Source organism: Mesoplodon densirostris, chromosome 1 (genome assembly GCF_025265405.1).
Source record: "Mesoplodon densirostris isolate mMesDen1 chromosome 1, mMesDen1 primary haplotype, whole genome shotgun sequence".
Classification (NCBI taxonomy): domain Eukaryota; kingdom Metazoa; phylum Chordata; class Mammalia; order Artiodactyla; family Ziphiidae; genus Mesoplodon; species Mesoplodon densirostris.
In genome coordinates, this window is record NC_082661.1 from 9,889,145 (window position 1) to 9,915,818 (window position 26,674).

The 26,674-nt window shown below is 50.6% G+C and overlaps 1 protein-coding gene across 1 annotated transcript in view; it reads right to left on the reverse strand.

The window, feature by feature from the left end:
- TACC2 (transforming acidic coiled-coil containing protein 2) overlaps positions 1 to 26,674 on the reverse strand; it is a 181,545-nt gene that overhangs the window by 22,268 nt on the left and 132,603 nt on the right. The window contains exons 10-16 of the mRNA XM_060098683.1: positions 15,667 to 16,978; positions 14,150 to 14,185; positions 11,920 to 11,980; positions 10,592 to 10,793; positions 3,565 to 3,626; positions 2,432 to 2,547; positions 1,096 to 1,267 (exon numbers count right to left, since the gene is read on the reverse strand). Coding sequence (XP_059954666.1) covers positions 1,096 to 1,267; positions 2,432 to 2,547; positions 3,565 to 3,626; positions 10,592 to 10,793; positions 11,920 to 11,980; positions 14,150 to 14,185; positions 15,667 to 16,978 — 1,961 coding nt within the window. The remainder of the gene's footprint in view (positions 1 to 1,095; positions 1,268 to 2,431; positions 2,548 to 3,564; positions 3,627 to 10,591; positions 10,794 to 11,919; positions 11,981 to 14,149; positions 14,186 to 15,666; positions 16,979 to 26,674) is intronic.

The window sequence follows — 26,674 nt, forward strand, 5'->3', positions numbered from 1 at the left end:
CAACCCACTCCCCAAAAGCACAGCCTTGGGTGCCCTCTCCACCCCCATGTCACCCTCACTCCATAACCAGTTGTTAGGAGGAAAGCTACCCTTTACTTATTTACTTGAAAACCTCAGTGGGTAGGAGACAAGGTAGGTGATGGGGTTTCTAAACATAAGTCATCAAGAAATACTTTCCATTGTAAATATCCAAAGGAAGGTTTGGTAAAGGTCATCTTCTAAATAATGGAAAGATGACTTCAAACTGGTAGATCAGAAAGACTTCAAAATCAGAAGGCAAGGCTGCAGAAGTTGAATCACGCATGAGTCCTTCATAGTGTCTATCTGAGAGACAGCCTAGGTCCTGTCTGGACTCTCTTTTTGCTCACTATTATTTTCCCAGTATCCATCTGCCAGACATATAGTAGGTGCTAAATAAATACTTGATGCGTGAGATAAATGAATGTCTACTAATCTGGAGCAATAAAGCAACACGCCAAGTCAATGGCCTCATACTCTCTTGAGGATTGCTAGGGGGAAGTAAAAAAAGAAAAATAGAATTCGCCAGAAGGGTGATCGATTTTAGACGTGTGGGGCGCGTGGGTGAGGCCTTCAGCTCAGGTCTATTCGCTCTGCAGGTCCCACAGGGGTTGGGAGGGAAGAGGTATAAGTCCTGGTCTATAAACAGGAGGGACTTCCCATCACCAAAGCCCAGGAGAACCAACTGTTCCTCAAAAGGAGAGTGCTTCCTGATCTACCATACTCTGCCCTCTGCCAAAGAGGACAGAGAAGCAGGGTACAGACTGATGGCAGCTCAAAAACCAACAGTCCAGCCCGAAGGGGTTAGAAGTGGAAAATGAATAACCCTGAAGGCAAATAAAGCACTTAGGTGAGAACTGCAAAACCACATTGGTGAGGACGGAGAGACCTTCTCTCATCATTATTGGGGGCGGGGGGGGGGTCTCCTAGGCTGGCTTCTCTGGCGGGATAGGGGGATAGGGACCCACATCAGGTACCAGGGGAGTGTTGCTCTGAAGGCCTGGCCCGAGTGGTGATAGAACCCAGCTGACCTAGGGCTCACCCGCAGTGATCTCGGGCCCCTCCAACCCCACTTACAATTTCAATCACTTCTGATGCGGTGCCCAAGGCCATGGCCTCCAGCTCTTTCTGGGAGGATTTCTCTGGCACCTGCAAGTGTGGCTCCTGGTTGGGGGCCAGCCCTCGTGCAACGGGATGCTGGATCTTTGCCCCGGCGTTCACAAGGGCTTCAGTCTCCTCAAAACTTGAGCTAAGGAAGCAAAGCGCATCTTTAGAGGCTGCACTGGAAATCCCACTGAAATTAGCCAGGATGCCCCAACTAACATAGCAAGCGATCCTAGACTTCCAAGGTTATATTCCCCGAGGAAAATGGGCAGGGCTTAGGTGACCAAGGGGTCTGTTGGCTGGATAGAGGGTGGTCCAGCCCCACGTAAGAGCCTGCTGACAACGGACAGCCAGAAGCACAGATGCCATTGGCTAAGGGTACGAGCTCTGGGGTTAAGCGGACTGCCAACCCCTTGGCTGTGCACCTTGGCGGGAGGGGTTAGGTACTGTAACTCTGTGAAGATCAAGTGAGATGCTGCCTGCACCTAAAGCACTCGACACAGTGCCAGTCACAAAGAGCCATTACTGCTGTTGCAATAACATCATCCTCTCATTCCCACCACCCTGGGCAGATTCTGGAGCAGGTATGGGAAGTCACAGCAAGAGCGTTCACTCCTGCTCAGTGAAAGCGGCAGGTAGGAGAGGACAGGAAGGTCCCAATGTCAGCATGATACCCCCCCTCACCCAATCCAGCACCACACAGCTCAGAACAGGAGCCTGACAAATGCTTACATTCACATCCATATGAATAATAAACGTTTAGCAGAACTTCATTTGTGCCAGGCCCTGTGACAAGTGCTTTCCTTACAGCATCTCAGTTTACTCCTCCTTTTGGCTACTTGAACAGGTACCCCTACCCCCATCGCAAGTGGCACCTCAATTCATCTTCAAACAATCACTACAGGATCAATTTTATTATTACTCTCACTTTACACGTGAGGAAACTGCAGCCCAGGAGGGTCCAGTAACTCGCATCAGGTCATACAACCAGCCGGGGTTGGGAGTGGGATTCGGGCACTGAATGCTGAGGCGTGTTGCCTCCCCACGGGACAGATTACACAATAAAGCGGCGTGCACCGGCAGGAGATGGGAGGGGCTCACGCTCTCAGCAGTTAAAGGGTGCTCCCTTAGTCCAAAGGGCAGCCCGCGACAAACCCACTGCATCTGTGCCCGTGTGGACACTGAGACAGATGGGCTTGTGGGCTGCCTGAGTGTGTGCAAGTGAATGGGGGTCAGGAGAGCAGGGCAGGTGCTCAGAGGCCTTGGGGACCTGCGTCCCGGGGTGTAACTCTCAACATGGAAGTCGTACCCTGAACACGGCGTCGGGGACTCCGACATCCGGACGGGGGGAGACTTGACCGGGCTCTCCTGAGAAGTGTCAAACATAAGGTACAAGGCCTGCTTCTTCGGGGCGTCGTCGTCCTGCTGCAGGGATCAAAGTCACAGGTCAGCTCGGCTGCAGTGGCCTAAACACGCTACAGAGACGAAAACCAGAGCGCTCTTCAATGGGGGCAGATAACTCATCAGGGAGAAGCCTTCATTTCTCTCCAGCCACCCGGAAGAGAGGAGAAAGAGGCGCTGGCTAAGAGAGAGGAGAGGAGGACCGGAGGGAAGAGGAAAGCGTAGGAAGAAAGTGGGACCGCGTGCAGCCGGGAACATTTCCGAGGGGGACTGCAATGGTGTTGGTGTGCTACGTGCTGCTGAGCCCAGAGGCATTTAGGGGCCATCCTCTCTGGATGGGCAACCATGCTGGCCACCGAGGATAAACAGAGGGGTAGGCGAGACCCCCATCCGGGCATGGCCCACAGTTGAATGGGGGAGACGGGCATGACGCCCCATTGTGATGAGCGCCACCATCAAGGTTCACTGACTTACAGCAGATGTGGTTTAGAAGCAGCAACACCCCATCTATGAATGATGCAAAGAAAGATAGATAAGAGCAACGTGTCAGGGCTGCTGAGTGTCGCACAAGCCCTCCTGGGCATCTCCACACCTCTGGGGGCATCGCTGGACAACAGCAGCACAAGGTCATGTCCAGGACCAAATGCCCCAGTAGCAGCACATGTTAATAAGCCAGGGCAGACAGGTGCCCATCATGACAACTCAAAATGAAAAAGAGATGGGGGAAAGATTTATTGCCCAAAGGGAAAATTTTCAGTTCTAGGAAGCAATTAATCTGAAGAAACCAGATAACGGTACACCTTAGACACCACCAAACCACTCCCTCCACTTTTTTTAAAAGAAATCTCTTGACGAGTCCCTTCTCAGTCTAGGAAGTAATTCTGCAGGAAGCCTAACAGCATCCTATCATTTTTCTCCCTGAAAATGGCATCTGAAGTGGATTGAGACAAACCTCAAACCCCCCAGCCCCAGTTCACCAAAGTGACCAAAAAACAGGGTGGGAGAGCAAGTTCCCTGCTGGCTGAAGGCAGAAGAACTTACAGGTAAGGAGGAACCAATTTTCTCCATATATTCGATTTCATAGGAGTTTCTGTAATCCAACTCTGCAAAAGAAACAGAAGGAGAGGTGAGTGCCAGTGGTGGGGGGAGGGGGGAATGAAAAGTTTGGGGCTGGGCAGGTGGGGTCCAGAACAAGGCTTTAAGCTTTCTGAGAATGTCCACTGACTGAGATTTCTGATATGGTCAAAAGAGGAGGCTCGACTCAGCTATTTTCAGACAACTGGTAAACCCCTTACCGTTAAGGGGCTTCTGCCATTTGGGAGCCTGAGAGAGTTCCAAGGGAATTAAATGTCATGACCAAGCACGGATTTGACTGGGGAAAGATCTGAGCATTTTGCACTGAGTTTTCAGATCAGACAGTGTGTACACTGTGGGTGTTGCTTTTCTCTGTAAGTCTCACGTGCGATACATGGAACCTTCCCAAGTCCTGGTGACATTTTGGAACTGGACCCACAGTTGCCCATCCAGTTGTCGGAAGCAAGGGAAGAACAGTGTTGCTGTACGAGAAGCTTTGCGAGTTGTCTAGAATGCTTCCCCCAATTCTGCCAGTGCCAACAGGGCCGGTCCAAATCAAGTGTTCAGCTGCAAAGACTATTAAAGTCCAATGTGGTGGAAAGATGACCTATTTCAAATTGACCGGAGACTTTAGGCTGCAAAGAAAACTCCAGATATTCTCACTGGATACTAGAAACCCCACTGCCTGCCTCGGTTCCCAGGGCAATTCCAGGTGGAGACCCAGCTCTGCTACACTCCACCGAACTCCCAGTCTAGTGAATAGATTCTGAGCACCTACTATGTGTCTCAAACTGTGCTAGGCACAGTGGATACGGTGATGAACAAGACAGAAGAGGACTCTATCCTTGAAGAAGCCCCAGTCCGCAGCTACCAGATGGCTCTTTTCCACTTCAAAAGAAAACCGAGGTGAAATGACCCGCTCAGAAAGCAGCTGTGCAAGAGTGTTAACGGCAATCCCTAAAGCCTCATGCCTTAATATTTTAGGTAAAAAATAAATAGCAGTTCTGGTTTAAAGCCCCACATTCCTACATATTCATAATCATATTCAACAGAAGGAATCATTCTTAAATGATTCTTTAATATGAGCTTTAAAATGAGATATTTCCTCAAAAACTTTCTCAAAACCAAACTGAATAAACTCCAGTACTTAAACCCGTGGATGACTTTTCAGGAATCTCTGACTCTCTGGGATGAAGCAAATGCATCTTTCTGGCAGGCGGGACCTGAACACAGGAATGGAGACAGTTTTGTGGATTAACGACCAGAAGGACCTCCTGCGTCCTGAAGGCCCTGACTTGTGCATCACTTGGGAAGAACGGAGAATAAGCCAAACCATATGCTGGGCAGGAACTCAGTGTATCTGTAACGGTCGTGTGAATCTGTCCCTAGGGTCTGCCTCAACTGAAGACATAGAAGCATTCGTTTATTAAGACTCACTATCTTTCAAAGGCAGGGGACAGTGAAGGACAAGGTGATTTCTAGGCCCTCTTCTAGACCTGTCACTTTCTGGGTGCAGGACCCCAGAACTATCATTTTATTGCTCTACTAAAGACCGTCTAAATGGAAAAGATAATAGTGAATCAGCTGCTTCCTCCTCCAAGGTATCACTACTACTGCCAAAGCATGATTTAACCCTAAATTATTTCACAGAAACCACACCCCCACACACCCCACAATACCACAGAGCACCTGGGATGCACTGAATAAGCTGAGGCCATGGAGATTTTCCAGGCCCTGGGGCCCCGGGTCAGTACCGGCTCTGGTGACCAGCTCTCCTCAGTGTCCCACCTGGAATCTGAGCTCGTTTCCGGGCGGCAGATCTGGGGGGGTTTCAGGTCACTGAGCTCATTCATCTGCCTTCTTTCCTACCTGCCAAGAGGGTCTCAGATCTTTTGAGAAAACATCTTACTGAACTTGGTTTTCAAAATCTCATTCACCTGCCTTAAATTCTAAGCCTTAGAGGGTAGGCTTGGAAAGGGGAGCCACGTCCAATTTTAGCCCCATTTTTCAACTACGCCACACGCAGCAGGCAGGCCAAGAAGGGTAACGCCAGTGATACCAAATGGCTCAACATCTTTACAAATCAGAGAAGAGGCCGCTCGCTAAAGCATGTGCTGCTCCGAGCTGAAGAGGCCAGAAGTTTTGTTTTATTTTGTTTTTTTGGCTTCACCGTACAGCTTGCGGGATCTTAGTTCCCCGGCCAGGGATCGAACGCGGGCCCACTGCAGTGAAAGCAAGGAGTTCTAACCACTGGACCGCCAGGGAATTCCCCCGAAGTTATTTTTAATGGGTCCTGTCGTTCTGAAGGCAATGGGCCTGTGTTCCCATCTGACTCTCGTGGCTGGAGCTTTGCTGGGGGACCAAAGGAGCCTGGGTAGAAGCCAGAAGGATGCAACTGAGTCCTGATTGTCAGGGACAGGATCAGAGAAGCCAACTCTCTGACTTCTCTAGGCCCATCGACTTATCCATAAATGGAGCTCAAAGTGCATACATATTGCAGGGTAAAATGATTTGAGGTAAGATGAAAAGCCCCACAACTGGTCACACAAAGGTAAGGGACTGTGACCAGGTCTGTTACTGCTCTTTGCTAATATTTCCGAAACTTTTAACATAAGTGATGAGACGAGACGAGCCTTCTGGAAGGGGACAAGGACACTGCTCCCACTTCCTTGGGTGGCCCTTCTACATGCCTGCAGTGTGACAAGAATGGTGCCCACCACGGAAGACCAGGTTAGGCTCCTGAGAAGGACACCCCTTCTCTATTGTATGCAAGAGGGGGTGCCAGTGCTGCTGTGTGTAAAGGGAAATAGGGAGACAGGGTGACCAGCAATGGCCATCCAGACCTTCGAATCTAAAGCAAATACTCCCTCAGGGTCTCCGACCAGAGCTAGGAGGCTTCGGAGGCTCTGTCGTCCAGTGGTTCCTAAACTTTCCATCTCTGGGGATCACATGAACTAGGTTTTCTCTCATGGCACCATGTTTCAAAAGATTGCTCCAGAAAAGGGCATTTGCTAAGCAAGCACTCAAAGAAAAATGTTTATAATTGCCAATCTGAGGTTTAAATCAATGAGAGATTATCAGTGTCACCACAGTGAGCTGATATGATTACAGCCCCCAAACATGCAGTTTTAAACTAGCTGGGCATCTTTCTAACCCAGCTCCACAGGTTTTTTGAAATATTAAGACAACTTGAATCTCTTGTGAACGCAGGTAGGGAAGCACCGATCAGCTCAACATCCTCATTCTACACTTAACGAAAGGAAGTCTGCATGACGCGCACGTAAAGAGGGTGGCGGAAAAGAAGCAGCCCTTCGAGTCAGGCAGACCTGGTCCTACGAGAATTAGCCCCTCAACACTCAGCAAATCTTTTTTTTTTTTTTTTTTGCGGTACGCGGGCCTCTCACTGTTGCAGCCTCTCCCGTTGCGGAGCACAGGCTCTGGACGCACAGGCTCAGCGGCCATGGCTCACGGGCCCAGCCGCTCCGCGGCACGCGGGATCCTCCCGGCCCAGGGCACGAACCCGTGTCCCTTGCATCGGCAGGCGGACTCCCAACCACTGTGCCACCAGGGAAGCCCACTCAGCAAATCTTAACAGCTCAAAGCCTCTGCTCCCTCGCTCTTACGCGAGGAAGTGCAGGAATCCACCATCTAGAGCTGGGAGGGTGAAATGAAATCATGTATGTAAAGGCGCAGCAGGGCTACTCCACCAATGACAGCTCCTCCTTTTTTTTGCGATACGCGGGCCTCTCACTGTTGTGGCCTCTCCCGTTGCGGAGCACAGGCTCCGGACGCGCAGGCTCAGCGGCCATGGCTCACGGGCCCAGCCGCTCTGAGGCATGTGGGATCTTCTCGGACCGGGGCACGAACCCGTGTCCCCTGCATCGGCAGACGGACTCTCAACCACTGCGCCACCAGGGAGGCCCGACAGCTCCTCCTTATTACTGTTACTTGGAGAATTCATATTGCAGTGAATACGTATCCAAATGGCAAATATTATTTCTAACCCAACATTTCACTGTCCTGTGATTTATGACTTCAGTGTAAGAAAGTCTCAATCACAGCTGCAGCACTGGGCAGGCTCTTTCTGGGGAGAACATCTGCACCCCAACCAGGTTCGTGTCTAGTATGGCCGGACGTGACTCATTAACAGGAGGACAATCCAAGAACAGGGCTCTGCATCCAGTTTCTGCATCCAGTTGCTGGAGGGAACCAGGTACATTAGAGAGGTGAATGCAGGCCACACCCCTTGAAACTGCAGCTGTTCTGAATTCACACAGACAATGGGTTTCCCATCGCCCACCAGCTATAACTATGGTCAGGACTTCCCACATCTTCACATTTTCTTTTTCTTTTTCATTCATTCATTCATTTATAGCTGCACTGGGTCTATGTTGCTGCACGTGGGCTTTTCTCTAGTTGCGGCGAGCAGGGTCTACTCTTCGTTGCAGTGCGTGGGCTTCTCATTGCAGTGTCTTCTCGTGCTGCAGAGCACGGGCTCTAGGGGCACGGGCTTCAATAGTTGTGGCACACGGGCTCAGGAGTTGTGGCTCGCAGGCTCTAGAGCGCAGGCTCAGGAGTTGTGGCTCACGGGCTTAGCTGCTCCGCGGCATGTGGGATCTTCCCGGACCAGGGCTTGAACCCGTGTCCCCTGCATCGGCAGGCGGATTCTTAACCATCGTGCCACCAGGGAAGCCCCACAGTCATTTTCTAAGGAGGCAGGTTTATTAGAGTTTTGTTCCAAACTTACAGATTTCCCTATTTGTGGAACTTTTGCAGAAAACAAACAATTCTCAAATATGCCACTAAGCTAAGTGAGTGGACTGCTTTAGTTCTAAGTTAAAGATGAAGAAATAGATGTTACCACTGAATGAGGCACCTATTAGCTTAAAAGGTATTATGAAAATGATGCATGTAAGGAATTCCCTGGCGGTCCAGTGGTTAGGACTCCCCGCTTGCACCGCCGTGGACCCGGGTTCAATCCCTGGTCAGGGAACTAAGATCCTGCAAGCCATGAGGTGCGGCCAAAAAAAAAAAGAAGAGCATGTATTTATTTGGTTCCTGATGGTACAACCACACACACACAGCCCAAAACACACACCTTTTGATTCCTATCTATAATGGCAAGCTCAGGTTGGTTTCTATGACATTTAAAAGTTTCTTATTAAGCCTCAAGAGAGGTGTACCAGCAGGAAACCACAGGTGCTATCAAAATGACCAGGTCCCTGCTAGTCCTCAGCCACCCCTGCTGCTTCTGGGCTGTCAACACGCCCTCCCCTCCTCCCCCGCCCCGTCTCCCTCACACAGGTGGTGACTGATGCAAAGATCAAACTGTGGACACTAAGCTGTCTACCTGCCTAGCCTTCTATTTTCTTTTCCTCACAAAGCTGTCTTTAGCCCTTACGGTGTTCATGGTGCTGTAAGGAAAACAAAGCTGGCTCAGATGGGGTTCCTGTCTTAAAGAAACACACAATCTAGTAGGGAAGCAAGAGATGCCCCTGCATCATCCTTACCGCGTTACGTAACCTCAGAGCGAGTTCAGACCAAGCACTGATAGCAGACCGCAGAGGGGCCTTGTCCAGGGAAAGGCTGGGAGGGGGCAGGACAAGCCTGGGAGACAGGGAAGCAGGGGGCATCCTGCAGCAGCCACTGCAGGGGAGCTGAGCAGGGGCGTCCCTGGGGGAAAGTGGTTCCATCCGGTACAGTCATGGCCCAGGGGTGTGTGCACAGAGGAAAAGGAGGACTGAAGAAAGCTGAGGCCAGGCCTGGGCCCCTGGGGTCAGGTTGGAGTGAGATGGTCACTCTTAAGCCTCCCAAACCCCTGGCCAGAGGGCCAACCAGACAACCAACCAAAGGCTCCATTATGCAGAAAATACAATGCCCGAAAGTCCAATTACACATAATTTGGATTGTCTTTTCATCATCAAACTATAGAAAGGCATTATAATAAGATAAGCATCCAAAATCCCCCCAAACCTTGAAACGGATCTCACTAGTACCATTGAAGAGACCTCATGGGCACAAAGCAAGCCGCCAAGAAGCCTGATCATACAAGAACCTCCAGAGGAAGCATTCCTAGTTACAATTAAAAGTTACCTCAGTTACAGCCCTGCCCTGCCCAGGTTGGGGCAGGAGGCCGTCTGATGGAAATCATGGTTTCTTCTTAGCAGCAAAGAAGCGGAGATAAGGTTTCCCTGTATGATTGTCCTCATATTGAATTCTACTCAGTTTTTTAAAATTGCTAGAAATCAAGATCTTGGAAAGGGAAACTTAGAACCATCACAACAGCCCACAGTGCTGGAATGAAGGCCCAGTACTAGGCTCACAAGCCCCACATGGTGGTGGGTGGAGGAAAGGCCCCAGGAGGACTAGGAATGCAGGGTACCATCACACCTGGAAATGGACTAATTCCTCGCAGGAAGGTTCTAGTTGCTGACTTAAGATACATGAATTTTTCAAGCCGAAGAATCAGGCAGAAAGCTGAAAGTGGGTATACGTAAGGGGAAGGAAGATACTAATGAGATAAGTGACTCGCCTGGGGCCTATTCAGAAGGACTCAGTCCTCTTGTTGGCAAGCCTTGGGGGAACCTCTGGTCTGGGGCTTGAGCAGGTGTTGGTCACACTGTGGGACGTCCCGTGGGGCCGATGAACAGTGGGCTAAGAGACCCCACAGGCAGGTTAACGTACCCTGAGCATTTGACTCAAAATCCTCAAGGGATGTGAGCCACACAGCCAAGAAGGTGCAAAGCTCAGGTGAGCTCAGGACCCAGAGTTAGAGAGCTCTTTGCAGGCTCTCAGCAGGTGCCCCGGGGTCACCGTTCAGCTGGTTTCAAGCCTCAGGCTGTTTCAAAAGGCAGCCTGAGCTCGGGGTGCACCGGGAGATGGCAGCCAACAGCACGGTTACCTGGCTTAGAAGTTTCTTTCCTGGCCTTTTGCTCCCTAGGGGCAGTGGTCTCCAAGGCAGAGTGGCGGTCCAGCTGGCCACCGAGTTGCTTACCCTCCGTGGGTGAATTGAATTTGGTCTCGTTCACGAAGGTGGACAGGTCCGAGGGCTGTGGGTAGTCCTGTTTGTCAGCCTCCAGGTCCACCGTCATGCACGTCCACTTCTGGTTGGTGACCGCCAGCTTCTCCTCGTCGGTTGCGTGGACCACCGCGGAGATCACGGGCGGCGTTTCCGGCGTGGCCACGGGGGTGGGGTCCTACCAGGAGAAGGGAAGCTGTCTCTTCTCTCGTCCAGCCTCTGCGCCCACCCACAGGGGTCTGGGCCCCCCTCACCAGGACCGGTCCCTGTCAAATTCCTCTGCTCAAAATAGTCCCAAGGACACAAAGTCTTTCCTCTATGAATTTCTTTTTCTGATGGTTTGTTTCAGGGGGTGATGACCATGGGTTTTAAAAGAATCAGGATTTTGTGTCTTGGTTATTTGAGATACTCCTGCTCATTCACTTTGAGAAAAATAAGGAAACTTTTACTACTGGCACGTTTATGAAGGCAACTATAGTGTTATGCCCACACAGTGCTTCAGGCTTGTACATCAACATCATCAACATTGCCTGACAATCCTCACGCCTGACACAGAGGTAGAGAAAGGGGGTCTCATCTCCATCTCCACAGAGGGTGTGCAGCTGAGCAGGGCAGGGTGGGAGCCCAGAAATGTTACAGCAGAGGTGGCATTGGACCCAAGATCCCTCTCGTGGGGTTGGGCGCCTCTCTGCAGCCTCGCCCTGCCCAGGATTGGCTGGCTAGGGCTTTGCTTGTTTTATGACCTTGAATGGCCTGGCACATACTTCAGGATACCCTTCTTGGTCTGTAAACAGGGTAGAAGAAATGGCGTATATTTGGTAGAGGAACTATAGGAAGAGGGAGACAGGGACTCGTATGAAGAAAGAGCCCAAGCCGCCCCTTCTGCAGGGGATGAAAGTCCTTTATCTCCCCATCCTGACCCTGGTTACATAATCCAGTGTTCCTGACATGTATTCATTTCTTTCTCACTATATATGCGTTTATCTCAACAGACTTCCGCAACTGGATATTCAAGTAAGTTCTCAGCAGATTAACTGGCCAAATGGACCAGCACGACTCCCACAGAATCCAACTGACATTTTTCCTGAGTATCTGCCTATTCTTGGGACATACTCTGATGTTTCCCCAAGGAAAGGGATCAAAACAATGTCTTGCAAACACTGAGGGACCCTCCATGTAGGAGGCAAGGAGAGGCGCATGATGAGCAGAAAAGGAAACTCTATTGACTAATGGGGAATAAAAACACATCAGCCTTATCTTCCCGAGTGAGGGATACAATCACAAGTATCAAGGGAACATTATACCTGAGAAGGTGGATCAGAGAGAGGAGACCGTTTTGGCGACTTTTTCACCCTAAATGTGTCACTGGAAACAAAATGGAAAATGTAAACACAACAGACAGAGGCACAGAACATTCCAGAGCCGACTGAGGCCCAGAGCGTCTGACTGCTGAGTATCTGACCCAGACCACCCTCCAGTCTACACCACTCCAACACCAACCGAAAGACGTCCACACCGACAATCCATTCCGACTTTTTAACAGATATTATTATTGCCCCCGAGGGAGAGAGTCATCAAGCTGGAAATCTTTGAAAAGATGCCATTTTGGAGAGCTGACCCAGAAAATGAAGCTAAATTTACCCAGATGTTCTTATTTCAAAAAGCAGATTCTGGTGAGCAGATTAATATATCTGGATTCATCCAGGAATGTCTGAACCAACTAAGGTCGGGGAGGGGATGTCAGTTCGTGACACCGATGAACAGGATCCAGTTCATAGAAGACCAAGCCGACACAGCACTCAAACAACTGAAGGAGCCGTGCAGAAACAGGAAGGAAAGTTCTGGGTCTTCAGGGAGAACTGGCAGATTCCCTCCTACGTGCAGGAACTCTGAGCTTAATGGATTCCCGCACCTCTGAACTTCTGGGTGGGATTCTGACTAAAGGCAGGGCGAGGGGTGAGATCATTTTTTTTTTTTAATTATGGTAGAATACACGTAACATAAAATTTACCATCTTCGACGCTTTTAAGTGTACAGTTCAGTAGTGTAAAGTGCATTCACATTGTTGTGCAACCAATCTCCAGAACTCTTTTTCGGAGATGAAACAATTTTTTTTTTAATGTCTTTTTTAAAGACATTTAAAAGTAACAACTTTTAAATGTAACAATGAGTAACAACTCTGGTCTCTCTTTTTTTCCCCCTCATATACATAACTGGGGGCTGAGGGGGAGGGGAGGAGAGGGGAGGAGGACCTAGGCAAAGGAAACATCGGCTCAGACTCCAGAGGAGTCAGAAGGAAGGGACTTCTAGCACAGATGGCTCCATTAAGTCTACTGGGTGGTCAAGGGCTCATCTCCACTATCAGAATGGAGGCTTCTCCACCTGCAGACCGGCCCCTGCCCCCTGGTCTCAGGCCCCTCCGTGGTCTGGTCCTGCCCCCAGCAAGGCAAGGGCTTGTGCGGGGGTCCCCCTCACCTCCCCCGCTCTAAACGTTAACTGGGTGGATAGAACAAATTGGCACCAAGTTCCTCCTTGTGTTCCCTGGAATAAAACGCTCCAACAATGGCTTTCAGTCATGAAAGAAATACCATAAATGGTTATTTACAGCATTTATGACATTTGCCATGTGAACAGTGCAATCACAGCTTGAAGCATATATTTATCCATGCATATAAATATACAACTGTGTATTTTACAGTTGCTAAATGGCTCTAAAGTACCAAAGAAATCCCTTGGGCAGAAGAGAGCCTGAGAGACCCCACCCTATCCCGGGGCTGCTGGACGTCTGGGCCCAGGCCAGCTCCTCGTGGAATAATGGAGAGGCAGAGAAAGTGCCTGTCCTTGGGCCCCCGGGAGCAGCCCACAAGATCTCTCCTGGCCAGGGAGGCAAAGCAGTACAGGCACAGCGGTGGTCTGCTCTGTTGCTCCGTCTCCCTCAACAAGGAGACCCCCAGATAGCATGCTGATACCCAGCCCGGTCCTGCTGACCCAGAGCAGCCTGGCGATGGCTCTCACGGCCGTGTGCTCCACTGAGCTGACCCTGCATTTCAGGGGGCTCCCATCAGTATCAATTTGAAACAGCTCAAACATTTCTGCTTCACGTGTGGCCAGAACAAGCAGTAGCAGTTGCTGCCTGTGGTTGGACTGGGTGGTTATTTTAATGTGAAGCCACAATACTTTGAAAGCAATCGCCCAACTTAAAATGAAAGAATGGAATGAGAGTGAAAAAAAAATGTATGGGTTTCAGATGAAGACATCCAATAAGCAAGGGGAAAAAAACTTCCATTCCTGACAAGCAGACAGATGTTGGATAATCACGTTTTCACAGCCAAGCAGTTTCATTTATGCTAATCACTATGAAACAGATAAATAACCTCTGTTACTGGGAAGCCCCATGCCCCATCATTCCCAGGCCCGCCACAGAAATACGTAAGGAGCAGCCATGGAAAGGAAATAAAAAGCGCTTGGAAGCAAAAACAAAGGCAGAAAAAAGCACATTTGGTGTAAGAGGCGGATTCCATTTAATTTACTTACAACAGAGAACATACAGACATCACATCTTCAACCATCCTAAGACAAGAAGACAAAGAAAAAGAGAGACAGACAGAAGGAACTGACAAAAAAGATAAATCTGCAGACAACTGGTTATTAATGGGTTAGGATACAACAGCCATCCACTGTTTGCTTGGAAGTGTGGGCTACATCCCAGCTTTTTGGAGAGGGGCTGTCAGAGAACGCCTTCCTCTCTTGCTTCCAGTTACCCCATAAAATGTTGGTGGCTCAAAGAGCTTTGTCACCCCAGTGTAGGATTCCAAGCCATCTGCCCTACAGGTAAGACCCGGAGACGGGTTAGCTTCCCCAACCTCGGTTAGCTATCTCTGATGATAGAACAGAATAGAACCAAGCTATCTGCAGGGAAGGAGGAGGTAGTGGCTACAAACTGGCTCTCATCCCCAAAGTGAGAGATTAGCTTTGTGATTTGGGCATTTCAGATTTCTCCGGTTTGAGGCTTAAAAACAAAGCTTCCAACAAAGATGCTATGGAATCTTTAAGGAGGGCCTGGTTTGGCAGCTGATCTAAGAAAAGTCCCATTTTTGGCCAGGACTGTTTCCTCTATCCAACACCAGACAGAGGTAAGGTGATCCAAGGCCAAAGCCTGCTTAGAGACCTTCTTCTCAGGAAGCCTCGGGTTCTTCTCAAATGTTAAATGCTTGGGGGAGCCCAGAACGAGAGGTAAACAGGTCACCCTATCTCGATTTGTGCCAGGCAGACTCGGAGGGGCCAGCAGCCATGGTCTGTTCTGCTGAGTTGCCGCCAGAAGCCCGGTCTCCTTGGCCTTGTTAAATTATTGACGATACTACATGAGTGGAGAAAAGCTCCAAGCACCTAACCACCTACAACTTGGACCAAAGTCCTGAGGAGGGACTGGTAGCCATCCAAGTTGGAGCTGGGTCTTGGGATGAATTCCAGAGGCATGGACATGTAGTATTATGCACAATCTATTTGGCCAGTGTTTGGATAGCAGACCTGATTATTAATGGCCTCCTGGGGACCGTGGGGACTGCTTCTCCCTTTCAGGTTCCATTGACCTTTTCTGGACCTACAGGGCCTGTGGACGCTCGTCCATGAAGATGACTACACAGGGGTGAAGACAAACCGGCGTGCTTCTTACACATTAGCTGGGGTACAGGAAGGGGCCCAGACCTCTCTCTCTCTCTCTCTCTCTCTCTTAAACAGGGAGGCTGACCAGACCTCCACTGCGCCGCTCCCTTTCCATGGATCCCACACTCTCCCGGTCAGGTCTTCAGCTACAAGTAAAGCTTTAGACCACTGACTAATTGAGGCAAAAGATCAATGACTCTAGACCCAACGGGATATGTGGATGGGAAAAGCCACCACTGTGGGTGCAGAGAGGAATGAAAACAGGTATCCTGCCGCAAACATGGTGGCACTGCAGCAAATGGGGGATGGGTCATCCAGGCACGTGAGCAACAATCACAGCCAATGCCCAGCCCCGACTCCGATCTTACCACCTGCACCCCTGAACTTACGTCTTGAGGGGCGTCTTCTTCTTCTTGGCGGGCTTGTTCAGCCCATCCCCGTCCACTCCGTTGGCTTCGATGGCACTGGCTGGGATCTCAAAGGAGGCTGGGGATTTAGAAGGTGAGCTGGGGGTCTTAGAGCATGTCTTAAAGGGGTCAGTGGACTCATCACAGGCGTCCGGGTCAAAGTTGTATGACTGTTGGGGCAGTTTGGGAGACTCCTGCATTTTTGAGGTGGAAGAAAAAGGGTTAAAGTTGGGGTCATCCCACTTGTCAATATCAAAGGTGTAGGTACCTTTAGCGATAGGGATGTCACTGGGTTCAGCAGGGGATCTGGTAGGCGAGGCAGGAGTGTTGTCGAGTTTTTCGGGTGTTTTTTTCATCTTTGGCCTCCTTAGGGGCATTTTGGCAACCGGCTTTTTGCCTATCTTTTTGGTGGGAGGGGGGTTTTCCTGCTGCGTGTCCCAACTGCCCTTGTCCTCAGAATAGTCAAACTCCAGCCTCACTGAGAGGCCTTTGGCTGGGGAGTCCTCTTGCCCCCCACTATCCAATGGGGACACCTCCACCACCTCTGGGGCCGTGGCAGGAGACAATGTTTTCCTTCCAGCGGGGGGTGAGTTCTGCACTCTGCCACCCCCAGAAGCTGGGGGGATGGCCCCTTCTGCACCCTCGGAGTCCAGAAGGCAGGCAGCCCTGGGCACAGCAGCAGGTTCTACGGGTGCCTCCTCTGATAAGGCTGGTCCAGAACCTTCCGTCTTGGCTGATTCCGTTCTTGTCTCGGCTATTCGATTCTCCTCGCTGGGGTCAGGGCTCTCTTCGGCTGGCTCTTGCTGTGTCTCTTTCACTGGGGGGGTTTCGGGGGGTTTCTTAGTGGTCTGTTTCTTTTTTAAGGAAGGTGGCCTCGGTTTCTTAGTTCGCTTAAGGGTACTGGAAGCACTGCTCGAACCCGTGCTATGTGCATCTGGGGCCGGGGCCGCGGCCTCGGGACTGCCTGAGCAAGAAGCACCATCAAAGTCACTGGCTTGCAGGCTAAGCGAGCGGGATAACGTCGACTTAGAGATGGGGACAGAGTCCGTGGACTTCCTCCGCGAGCTCACCTTGCAATCCTGATTCTTAGAGTCTGAGGAGCGAGGCTCCAAGGTCTGAAAATTATCCACCAGCTCGATGTTGTCAAAGTCCAAGTTGTAAGTCCCGCTGCTGGCTATCGGCTTGTCTTCATCGAAGACGGAGGAGAAGGAGTGTGTCGGGGGACGGAAGGGACTTCCTTCCACCGAGCTGCTGCGGGGGCCATCGGGGACACAGACAGGCTCAGAGCCACATCCTGAGGAAACGGAGACACAGCCGTCACTGAAGGACACAGGACACTTCGGACAGTCTCTCATCTCATGCCAGACTACAGCCCTCTAATACCAGAGCCCCAAGCCAACCCACCCACCAGTGGACAGGCACGCTGCTTGGGTACAAGTCCTGCTCTCACCCATTGGCTCCAGGGTCTGGACAAGCTGACCCTCAGCTCTCTCATCTGTCAAGTGGGAGCAATGAGGGCTGTTTAAGGAATAGCTCAAATCATTGTCATTCAAAACACGTTTACCAAGTGCCTGATCAAACAAAGCACCTGTTCTGGGCGTTGGGTATTCAACAATGAATGAAATCTTTGCCCTCCTAGAAGTTATATTCTTTAGGGAGAAGACAGTCAAGAAACAATAAACAAGTAAAACGTATGGACTGTCGGACGGTGACGAGTGCTATGGAGAAAAAGAAAGCCAGGGGAGGGGCGTTGCAATTTTAAAAGAAGGCAGCTGGGCAAAGCCCTCCAAGGAGGAAACACTGAAGCCAAGATCAGAAACGAGGTAAAGGCGTGAACCAGGGGGATACCTGCGGGGGGAAGCATCCTAGGCAAAGGGAACAGCAAGTGCAAAGGCCCTGGGGTAGGTGTACACCTGGTGTGTTGCAGAAATATCAGACGCCCGTGTGGCTAAAGTAAAGGAGAGGAGCAGGAAAGGAAGACAGAGAAATAATGCAAGTAAAGCACAGTGAGCCTCTGGTAAGTACTAGTTGCTATCATCATGCAGCCTGCTCTTGACTAGTCAGAGCCTTTATCTGGAGGCCCCCGGGCAACTGCAGCAGGACTGAGCTCACGCCATCTGCCCCAACCTGACTCCAGGGATCCCCGTGATCTCTCCCTCCAACCCTGCCTGCCATGCTCCTCTTCTTGGCTTCCCTCTCATCCATTCTCTCTCCATTTTTCTAGAGCTTCTTCCCCATTTCTCCTCCCCCCTCAGCCACTGCCAGCCAAGGAGGCTGATCCTTATTTTATTCTTTTAATTTTTTCTTTGCGGTACATGGGCCTCTCACTGTTGTGGCCTCTCCCGTTGCGGAGCACAGGCTCCGGACACGCAGGCTCAGCGGCCATGGCTCACGGGCCCAGCCGCTCCGCGGCATGTGGGATCTTCCCGGACCGGGGCACGAACCCGCGTCCCCTGCATCGGCAGGCGGACTCTCAACCACTGTGCCACCAGGGAAGCCCTGATCCTTATTTTAAAACATGCTGCGGATGCTCCAGATGCTGGCCAAGAGATATTCCATCATCTCATGACCCCACTGCTCCGTGGGGATGCGGCCAGCCTGGCCTTGGCTTGGCTACTCTGGGCTCTGCCTGCACCAGGTGGCGCCTTGCATGCATTTCTGGCTTCACAGCTGTCCTGGGCAGTCAAGATGCCAGAAAACGATTGGCCAGAAAACTGAAAACGTGTCCCTAGACAAAGGGGAGAAAATGTTGCAAAGTGGTCTGCAGAAGAAGGAATTCAAGAGCTGGCACAGGGACTTCCCCGGCGGTCCAGTGGTTAAGACTCCGGGCTTCCAACGTAGGGGGCGTAGTTTCGACCCCTGGTCGGCGAACTAAAATCCCGTATGCTGTGTGGAGCGGCCAAAAAAAGAGAGAAAAAAAAAAAAAAAAGAGCTGGCACATATATGACTTGGGACGGCATTCCACTGTCAGGAGTTATATCCTGCAGTACCCACCCCACCCCTTGCCGTGGGTTGCCAGATAAAATATAGGATGTTCAGTTAAATTTGCATTTAGGATAAAAGAATACATTTTTTAGTATAAATATGTCCCGAGTCCCAGTCACTCACTGTTTATCTGCAATTCTAATTTAATTGGACGCTCTGTATTTTTGTTTGCTAAATCTGGCAGCCGTAATCCCTCATTCCAACAAACCAACACGGTTTGAGAAATGCTTACTTATACCCAAACTGGCTTCCTACTGTAGATTTTTCTCAGAGCAGTTCATGCTCACGGCAGCACACCCCGAGGTGGTGAGCACTTAGCAGAGAACCACAGGAGGTGAAGACAACACGAGGAAACTGCCAGCCTCCTGAGTCCAGGAACTGGTCTGATTTATCTTTGTTTTCCCTGGACTTGCCACACTTTCTCTTGCCGGCTCAATAAATGCCTCTGGCATTGAGATCACTTTCTGGAAGCAGGTCGATTCGCCAGCCATGGTTTCAAACCTTCCCTTCTCTTCTGCATCCAAAGCCACCCCAGGCCCTACTTGGAGCAGATGTCCTAGAAAATGGAGCACTTGCCTGAAGCCTCTCAACGCTTTTTGTCAAAAGATTCCTCCGTGTCTCGAAAACACTCCTGCTTCATTCTCATCTCAAAAGATGTCCCCTCCCTTCTTTCTACAACCGTCTCCCTCCCTATTTCCTCCAGAGACTGGCACCCTCCGGCACCGCATCCTCGCATCAGCAGTTGCCTCCCCTTCCTGTCCTGGACACACAGCACAGAGGGCACCGAAGGACCAGGGGACTCAGAGGACCAGGTGTTTCAAGCGGGCCTTGCAGGAGAAAGGGCCTCAGCCCAGCCCATCATTTCCAAAGCAAGGCCCACAACTGCTGACCTGCTTTCTCTCAGGCTGCTACGCGTACCCCAGCAGCCTGAAGAAGGAAGCCTTTCGAGGCCCTTCAGGTGTCAGGAGTTCTCCCCAGACCGTGCAACAGTCAGCAGACATTCAGCTTAACCATCTGCTAACTGTTTTCCCCAGAAGAAAAGCTCTCTGACTGCTTAATGTGGCTTTCCTCTTTAGAACTGACATACCCTAATTAAATCATCACGGACCAGGAAATCGAGTCCTGACACAGGGTTACTTAGCCTCGGCACTGTGGCCATCTCAGGATGGTTAGTACTTTGTCGCAGGGGGCCCATCCTGTTCATTGTAGGATGTCTAGCAAAATCCTTGGCTTCTGCCCACTAGATACCATTAGCATCCCCCCACCCCAAGCTGTGACAACAAAAATGTGTCTAGAAATTACCAAATGTTCCCTGGGGGGCGCAATAATCCCTGGTTGAGAACCACTGTTTTATTGTCTGTTGACCAGAGCAGGGCTGGGAGGGCCCTTCGATGCTCTTCAGAAAAAACTTTAGACCAGAGAAATGGGTCACTGCCACGTGCAGGCCTTGATTTTCCAAAGCAAGTGTGGTCCCACTGGATTCCCGGCCCCCCCCGACTGGATTTCTAAATGTCCATACATCATATCTGCCTGAAGACAATTTATTCATTCATTCCTATACGTCAAACAATCTGGGTGCCTCCTATACGTCAACCACTGTGGGGCATGCTGTGGGCACAGAGGTAAGGAAGGATCCATCCACGTGCACACGTCCTCTGCCTGCTGCATCCCAACAGCGCGGACCTGGGCAATGCTTGCCCTGGAGACCAACGCCTTGTCCTGGCTCCAGGTTCTGGCTCAGTCTGAGGACAAAATCAGCATCTCTGGTTCATGACACCCAAAGGATTCCTAGGTGGTGCCCGACATATCAGTCAGCTCAGGCCACCCGAACAAAGTCCACAGACCAAAGGGCTTAAACAACACAGCTCTGGAGGCTGGAAGTCCAAGGTCAAGGGGTCCACAGGTTTGGTTTCTCCTTGACTTGCTGATGGCCATCTTCTCCCTGCGTCCTCACACGGCCTTTGCTCTGTGTGAGCTCAGCCCTAATGTCTCCTCCTCTTCTTCCAGGGACGCCAGCCCTGACAGATGAGTGCCTTACGACCTCATTTAAACCTCGTCACCTCCTTAAACGTCCTATCTTCAAATACAGTCACATTGCGGGGTCAGGGCTTCAACATATGAACTTGAGGGCACACAGTGCAGTCCCTGACTGTGCTAGGCAATACAATCCCCGAGCTAAGGAAAAAAGAAATGTGTTTGGAAACAAGAGGGAATTCCAAGGAAAGGGAGAAAGCCAACAAGGGGCAACCGATGTCACCCAACTCCCACATGACTGTCTTCAAAGGCCACAGCCCTTAGCCTTGCTGACTGTTTCTAACTGGAGCACGTACTGCCGGCCGTGTTGTGCTTCTCCCTCCGCCTCCCCCAACCCCACCCCCAGCCAGCTCACCCTGGGCAGGAACCCACAGGCCCAGAGGTCTAAAGGTGCCAACACAAGGCACCCCTGCACTCAGACGCGTAGCTTCATCCAGTATAGCAAGCGTAAATGGTCTTGTACACGGGGAACCTAGCTCTACGTCCTTCCAAGTATGTGAATAATAATCAATTGCAATTGATAATGTTTATTCTGGAAAAGGCCTCCATTTTCAGTAGGCTAATGAGAGATAAATGGAGCCTTACTCAGTCCTCACGCGGCATTTTGCCGGCAGCTGTGGGCAGCTCGGAGCAAGTCCATGATGAATCCAACGTTTCCCAAACCTGCCTATCGTAGGACATGCCTGAGACGCTCACTGAAAGCCCTGACTTCGGGCTCCTCCCTGGCAAAGCAGTTCAGCAGGGCTGGGCTCAGGGCTCGGAACGCCCATTTCCACAGGTGCCCCGGGTGGCTCCCAGAGCAGGGAAGTCGGGCCCGGGCTAGCTCATGTCACCTGCTTCCTATCAGGACACAGTCTCGTTCTTCACATCTCCAGGGGCAATGTTTTCACATGTGGCCACAGATATGGCTTGGAGGATCAGCCTGGATGGCTTGGACTGATCTCTGAGGTGAGTTCTGATTGCTTACGGAGACTCAGCGGTGTGAGACGTCAGGGCGGGTGGGAGTGACAGGCAGATGCGGTCCCTGGGTGTCCACTCTCTGATGTGGTCACTAAACCCAGAACGGACCAGCAAGAGAGGCAGGCAGCCCATGCAAAACCGGCTTCTCTCCCAGACCCGGCAGGCTTCCTTCTGGACTCTCACGCAGACCCTGCTGGGTCCCGAGGACCTCCACACCTGGCAGGTCTGTGCCCACTGCTTCCTGGACATCTGCCCTGCTTTCCCACGTCTATGCTCTCAAACCTGCCTTCAGTTCCCAAAGGCGGAGGAGGAGCAGCCCTGCTCGAGGCTCTGTGGGTCACGACAGCTATCGACCCGGGTGACTCTGTTTACAGATGGAGAAATTCTCTGTGAAAACGAGCTGGATCCACCTGGATGTTGAGTGCAGTCAAGGTCCTCCAGCGAGGTCATTAAGGGCAGAAAATGGGAGTCCAGAGGCTCAGGGCCCTGCCAGGTTCTTGGTGTGTCCACCCAAGGTGCCCAGGGCCATCCCTGGCAGGTTATTCAACTCCTCTGAGCCTCAGCCATAAATCAGGGATTCTTGTGAGGATGAAACAGGAGGAGCACGTAAGCACCTAGTCCCGGGTACAGCAGTGCCAGGAAACAGCAGCCGTGGGCCCCAACTCCTACACACACCATCGTGACCCCACTCCCTGTGCCCCTGCCCCAGGACGGGAAGGGCCCTCTCCTGGCCGGGCTCTCAGATGCCTCGCCTGATACCAGGAGGCTTCCTGTCTCTCTGCGGGGGGCACCCTGCACTGCAACTCAGAGGAGATGAAAGCAAGCGACAATATGTATGGAGACTGAGTCCTGAGAGGGGAAAACAGAAGCCCCTGGGTGCAGTAAGCTCCCTTCTGGGTCAATCTGCAGACAGCAGCCCACACACGGCCACGTGGAGCACAACTGGAGCCTCAGTGAGGCCACCCTTCCCGCGGAGCAGTGAGGAAAGGCCGAGGTCAAGCAGGGCACGGGCGGCTCCGGTCACCTCCAAGGGCCCCCACACCGGCCTTCCCCGTGCTGGGCATCCTCCCAGCGACAATGAGCAAAACAGCGCTTCCCCCATGGGGAACCACGTCTCCAGAGGGAGGGCAACTGTAGGATGGAAACCCACCCCCGCTCTCATAGACGGGCTTCCCTCACTGACCATCTACTTGCCACCCACCTGGCAACCGCGTGGCCTACCCTCTGCCTCGGATAAACCGGCTCATCTCGCCTGCACAGAGAGCAACCTGATTTCCAAATGGAAGGGAGTCAAGAAGCGGGGATTCTGATCCCACAGCCCCTCACCTGTTTTGAGACCAAGGGCAAGGTCCAGGCCCCACATCTCCCTGGCAAGCAGGTGATGAGATGCCCAGTACAGGGATGCTGTGAGCACTGGGGTTCCTTCCGTTGCCTGAGATGGGATGAAAGTAGCCAAGAACCTGGCACAGGACTGGCACATGGCAGACACTAAATGGAGCTATTATTTAATTATGTGACGTTTAATTATGTCCTTCAGTGGCCAGTTTTGAGTTCTAATAATGCAGCCACTGTAGAGCAGCCACGCGTCCTGATCACAGAACCATGAAAAGTCGGAGTGGGAAGGATCTCAGAGGACTCACGGGTCACCTGCTTCATTTTACAGGTAAGAAAACTGGGCTCAGAAAGTGATTCAGTTATATATATATATTTTTTTTCTTTTTCAGATTCTTTTCCATTATGGGTTATTGCAAGACAATGAAAATAGTTCCCTGTGCTCTACAGTAGGTCCTTGTTTAACTATTTTGCACTCAGTAGTGTGTTTATGTTCATCCCAAACTCCTAATTTACCTCCCACTCCCCCGCTATCCCCTCTGGTAACCGTAGGTTTGTTTCTTATGTCTGTGGGTCTATCTCTGTTTTGTAAATAAACTCATTTGTATCATTTTTTTTGGATTCCACATATAAGTGATATTATATGATGTTTGTCTTTCTCTGTCTGGCTTACTTCACTTAATATGATGGTCTCTGGGTGCGTCCATGTTGCTGCAAATGGCATTATATCGTTCTTTTTTAATGGCTGGGTGGTATTCCACTGTGTATATGCACTGCATCTTCTTTGTCCATTCATCTGTCGATGGACACTTGGTTTGCTTCCATGTCTTGGCTATTGTAAATAGTGCTGCTATGAACAATGGGGTGCATGTAACTTTTCAAATTAATTTTCTCCCGTTTCTTTTCAATTAAAGAGGTTAATTTCACTTTTATTTTTTAGTTAATCTGTCTATAACGTAGCAACCCAAGGTAAAATCATGTCCTCGCTGAAAATAAGATTTAATGACTAATTCACATAGGCAATTACATGTTTTTGTATCATGAGCTAAACCATCAGTTTTAACCAACGATGCAAGAATTATAAAGCCATTGAAATAAAAGCCATAAAGGCTTGAGTGACCATCCCTAGTTAGACTATGTTAATCAATGGTAAATGCTAAGAGCCTCTGGAATGTGTATTTACCTAATAACAAGTAAAATCATACAATCACTAAAAAAATCTTAGGTCAGTTATAAAAAAAAAAAAAAAAGAAAAAGAAAACTAGGCTCAGATAAGCCACACCCCGGCACAGCCCAGACGAGCGGCAGACACATGGTGGCCAGCCACATCTCACCCATTATCCTGTCCCGTGCAGCACAATCATGCTGGCAGCACGCAAGGTAAGGTGACGGATTATTTTGTAAAATTAAGTTTCCAGGAGGAAAAATCATGCCTTTATTCACAGCCAAAGGTCTCGTCTATTATTTCATGTGGTTCTTTTGGCACCTTTAGCAACATGGCAGGCACTTTGCAGAGGCAAACCAAACGGCAGATTTTCCTCTCTTGCCCTCTCTCTCCCTCGGTTCCCAGAAGGAAGCTTTGTTCTCCTCTAGCCACCTCCACAAGCAAGCACAGCGCCCCTTTAATCTGTACTGTCCCATGCTGTCCACAGAAGGGACCAGCAGACTTTTCTAATGAGTGCGACAAATCAGATGGATCTTTGTACAGCCCAAGACAGGGGGGCTTTAGGCAGACACAACCCCGACTGTAAGCGTCCTTAATTGTATAATCCGCATACATTTAGCCTCACTGTAGTTTTCCAAGGAGGAGAAGCATAAAGTCAGACTCCAACCAGTGTGATCAGAAGTTCCATGGGGCTGTGACTCATGGCAATTCACGGCTCCAGCCCCTTCCACTGGGGGTTCTCTCTTAACCCTCCATAGTGTTCATTCTTTCAAAAATTGCCATCCAAGCAAGAGGTGAGTGTTGTGCATGCGTGTGGGTGTGTGTTTAAGAATGGAGATTGTTCTCTGCTTTGTTGAAAGAGAAGTCAAGAAGAAGGAACAAAGACAGGCTGAAGAAAAGAACAGAGGTGGCAAACCAACCCCAGAAGCAATATGTGACTGGAAGTCCCACAGGACGCACACAGGCCCACAGCAATGACCGTCCTCTGGACCCTGCATGGCGCTTGGGGGTGGACCACGCACTGTCCTCGGCATTCATTCTTCTTCTGACCTCTTTCCTAAGGTATCCCACACGTGTATAGGCATGAACTTATTATACCCATAAAAAAGGATAATTTATTCCTTTTTTTTATGACTGTGGGCTTTTTTTTGTTTGTTTAAGAAGATATTGGGGGTAGGAGTTTATTAATTAATTTATTTATTTTTGCTGTGTTGGGTCTTCGTTTCTGTGAAAGGGCTTTCTCTGGTTGCGGCAAGCGGGGGCCACTCTTCATCGCAGTGCGTGGGCCTCTCACTATCGCGGCCTCTCTTGTTGCGGAGCACAGGTTCTAGAGCGCTGGCTCAGTAGTTGTGGCTCACGGGCCTAGTTGCTCCGCAGCATGTGGGATCCTCCTAGACCAGGGCTTGAACCCGTGTCCCCTGCATTAGCAGGCAGATTCTCAACCACTGCGCCACCAGGGAAGCCCCGGAAAATTTATTCTTAATTGCACATTTGACCTAAGGATTAAAATGTGTTTGTCATTCAGCCACTTTCCATTAAAGCCTTGGGCGAATTTTTTACAATATTATAAGAAATGGAATTTTTACGTTCTTTATTATATGAAAGAAAGTTGGGGTGCAAACGACTCCCTGAGAAATGTAAGCAGCTCTTCCTGCTTCTTCCCCACCTTAAAATCAAATAAATTCCAGTAATTACCCTCTCAGAGCTCAGTGCCTAAACAAACTTTGCAGCATCAGGTACTACTAACTGATAAGCTGTCAAAAGGGGAGAATATGAAAACTGCATTTATCAGACACCAGCAAAGGTGTCTCTCCTCCCCCCTCAGCACCACGGAGCACATTTGCTTAGGAACAATGCTCCAGGAGTATCTGCCCTAAAACTACGGCCAGCTTGAAGCCAGAGCGGGTAGAAAGAATCCCATCCATTTCTTTCTAAAACCGACATTAAGGTCAAAATGGTTTTTTATTTTGCAGTTCACCTGGCTCCTGGCCAGGGCGAGAGTACAAATGGAGGCCGGGCCGCTGGCCTGCCCCTTTTCTCCCCAACCTCCATCCCTCACCAGGGGCAGCCTCGAGCACAGGTGTGTGGACAACCCACCTGTAAGTCACAGCCCCATCCTTGGTATCTCCTTGGCTGAAGGGTGCAAACGTGGGCACAGTCAGCCTTGGGCAGATGGGCCAGGAGATGGGGACGGGGTGGGCCCAGGAAGTGGCTGCTCCCAGGTAACCAGAACACGGTCCAAGAGGAGTTTGGCTCTGCAGACGTATCTCGCTGCGAGGGCTGTGGCCCCAGGAAGGCCAGAATGGGGGCCTCTGAAATTCAGGGTCCAGCTGAGGCTGTCCGGCTCTGAAGACAGTACTACCTGGCCCCCTGATTGGCCTGTACGGCCATTTCTGAGACCACCTGGCCCCCTGACCAGCTTGTGAGGCCATTCCTAGCAATCCCCATCTCCTTCCAGGCCTCATGTTAAACTTTAATGCTTGAGATGGTCCCACCCCTGCTGGTGTAACTGAA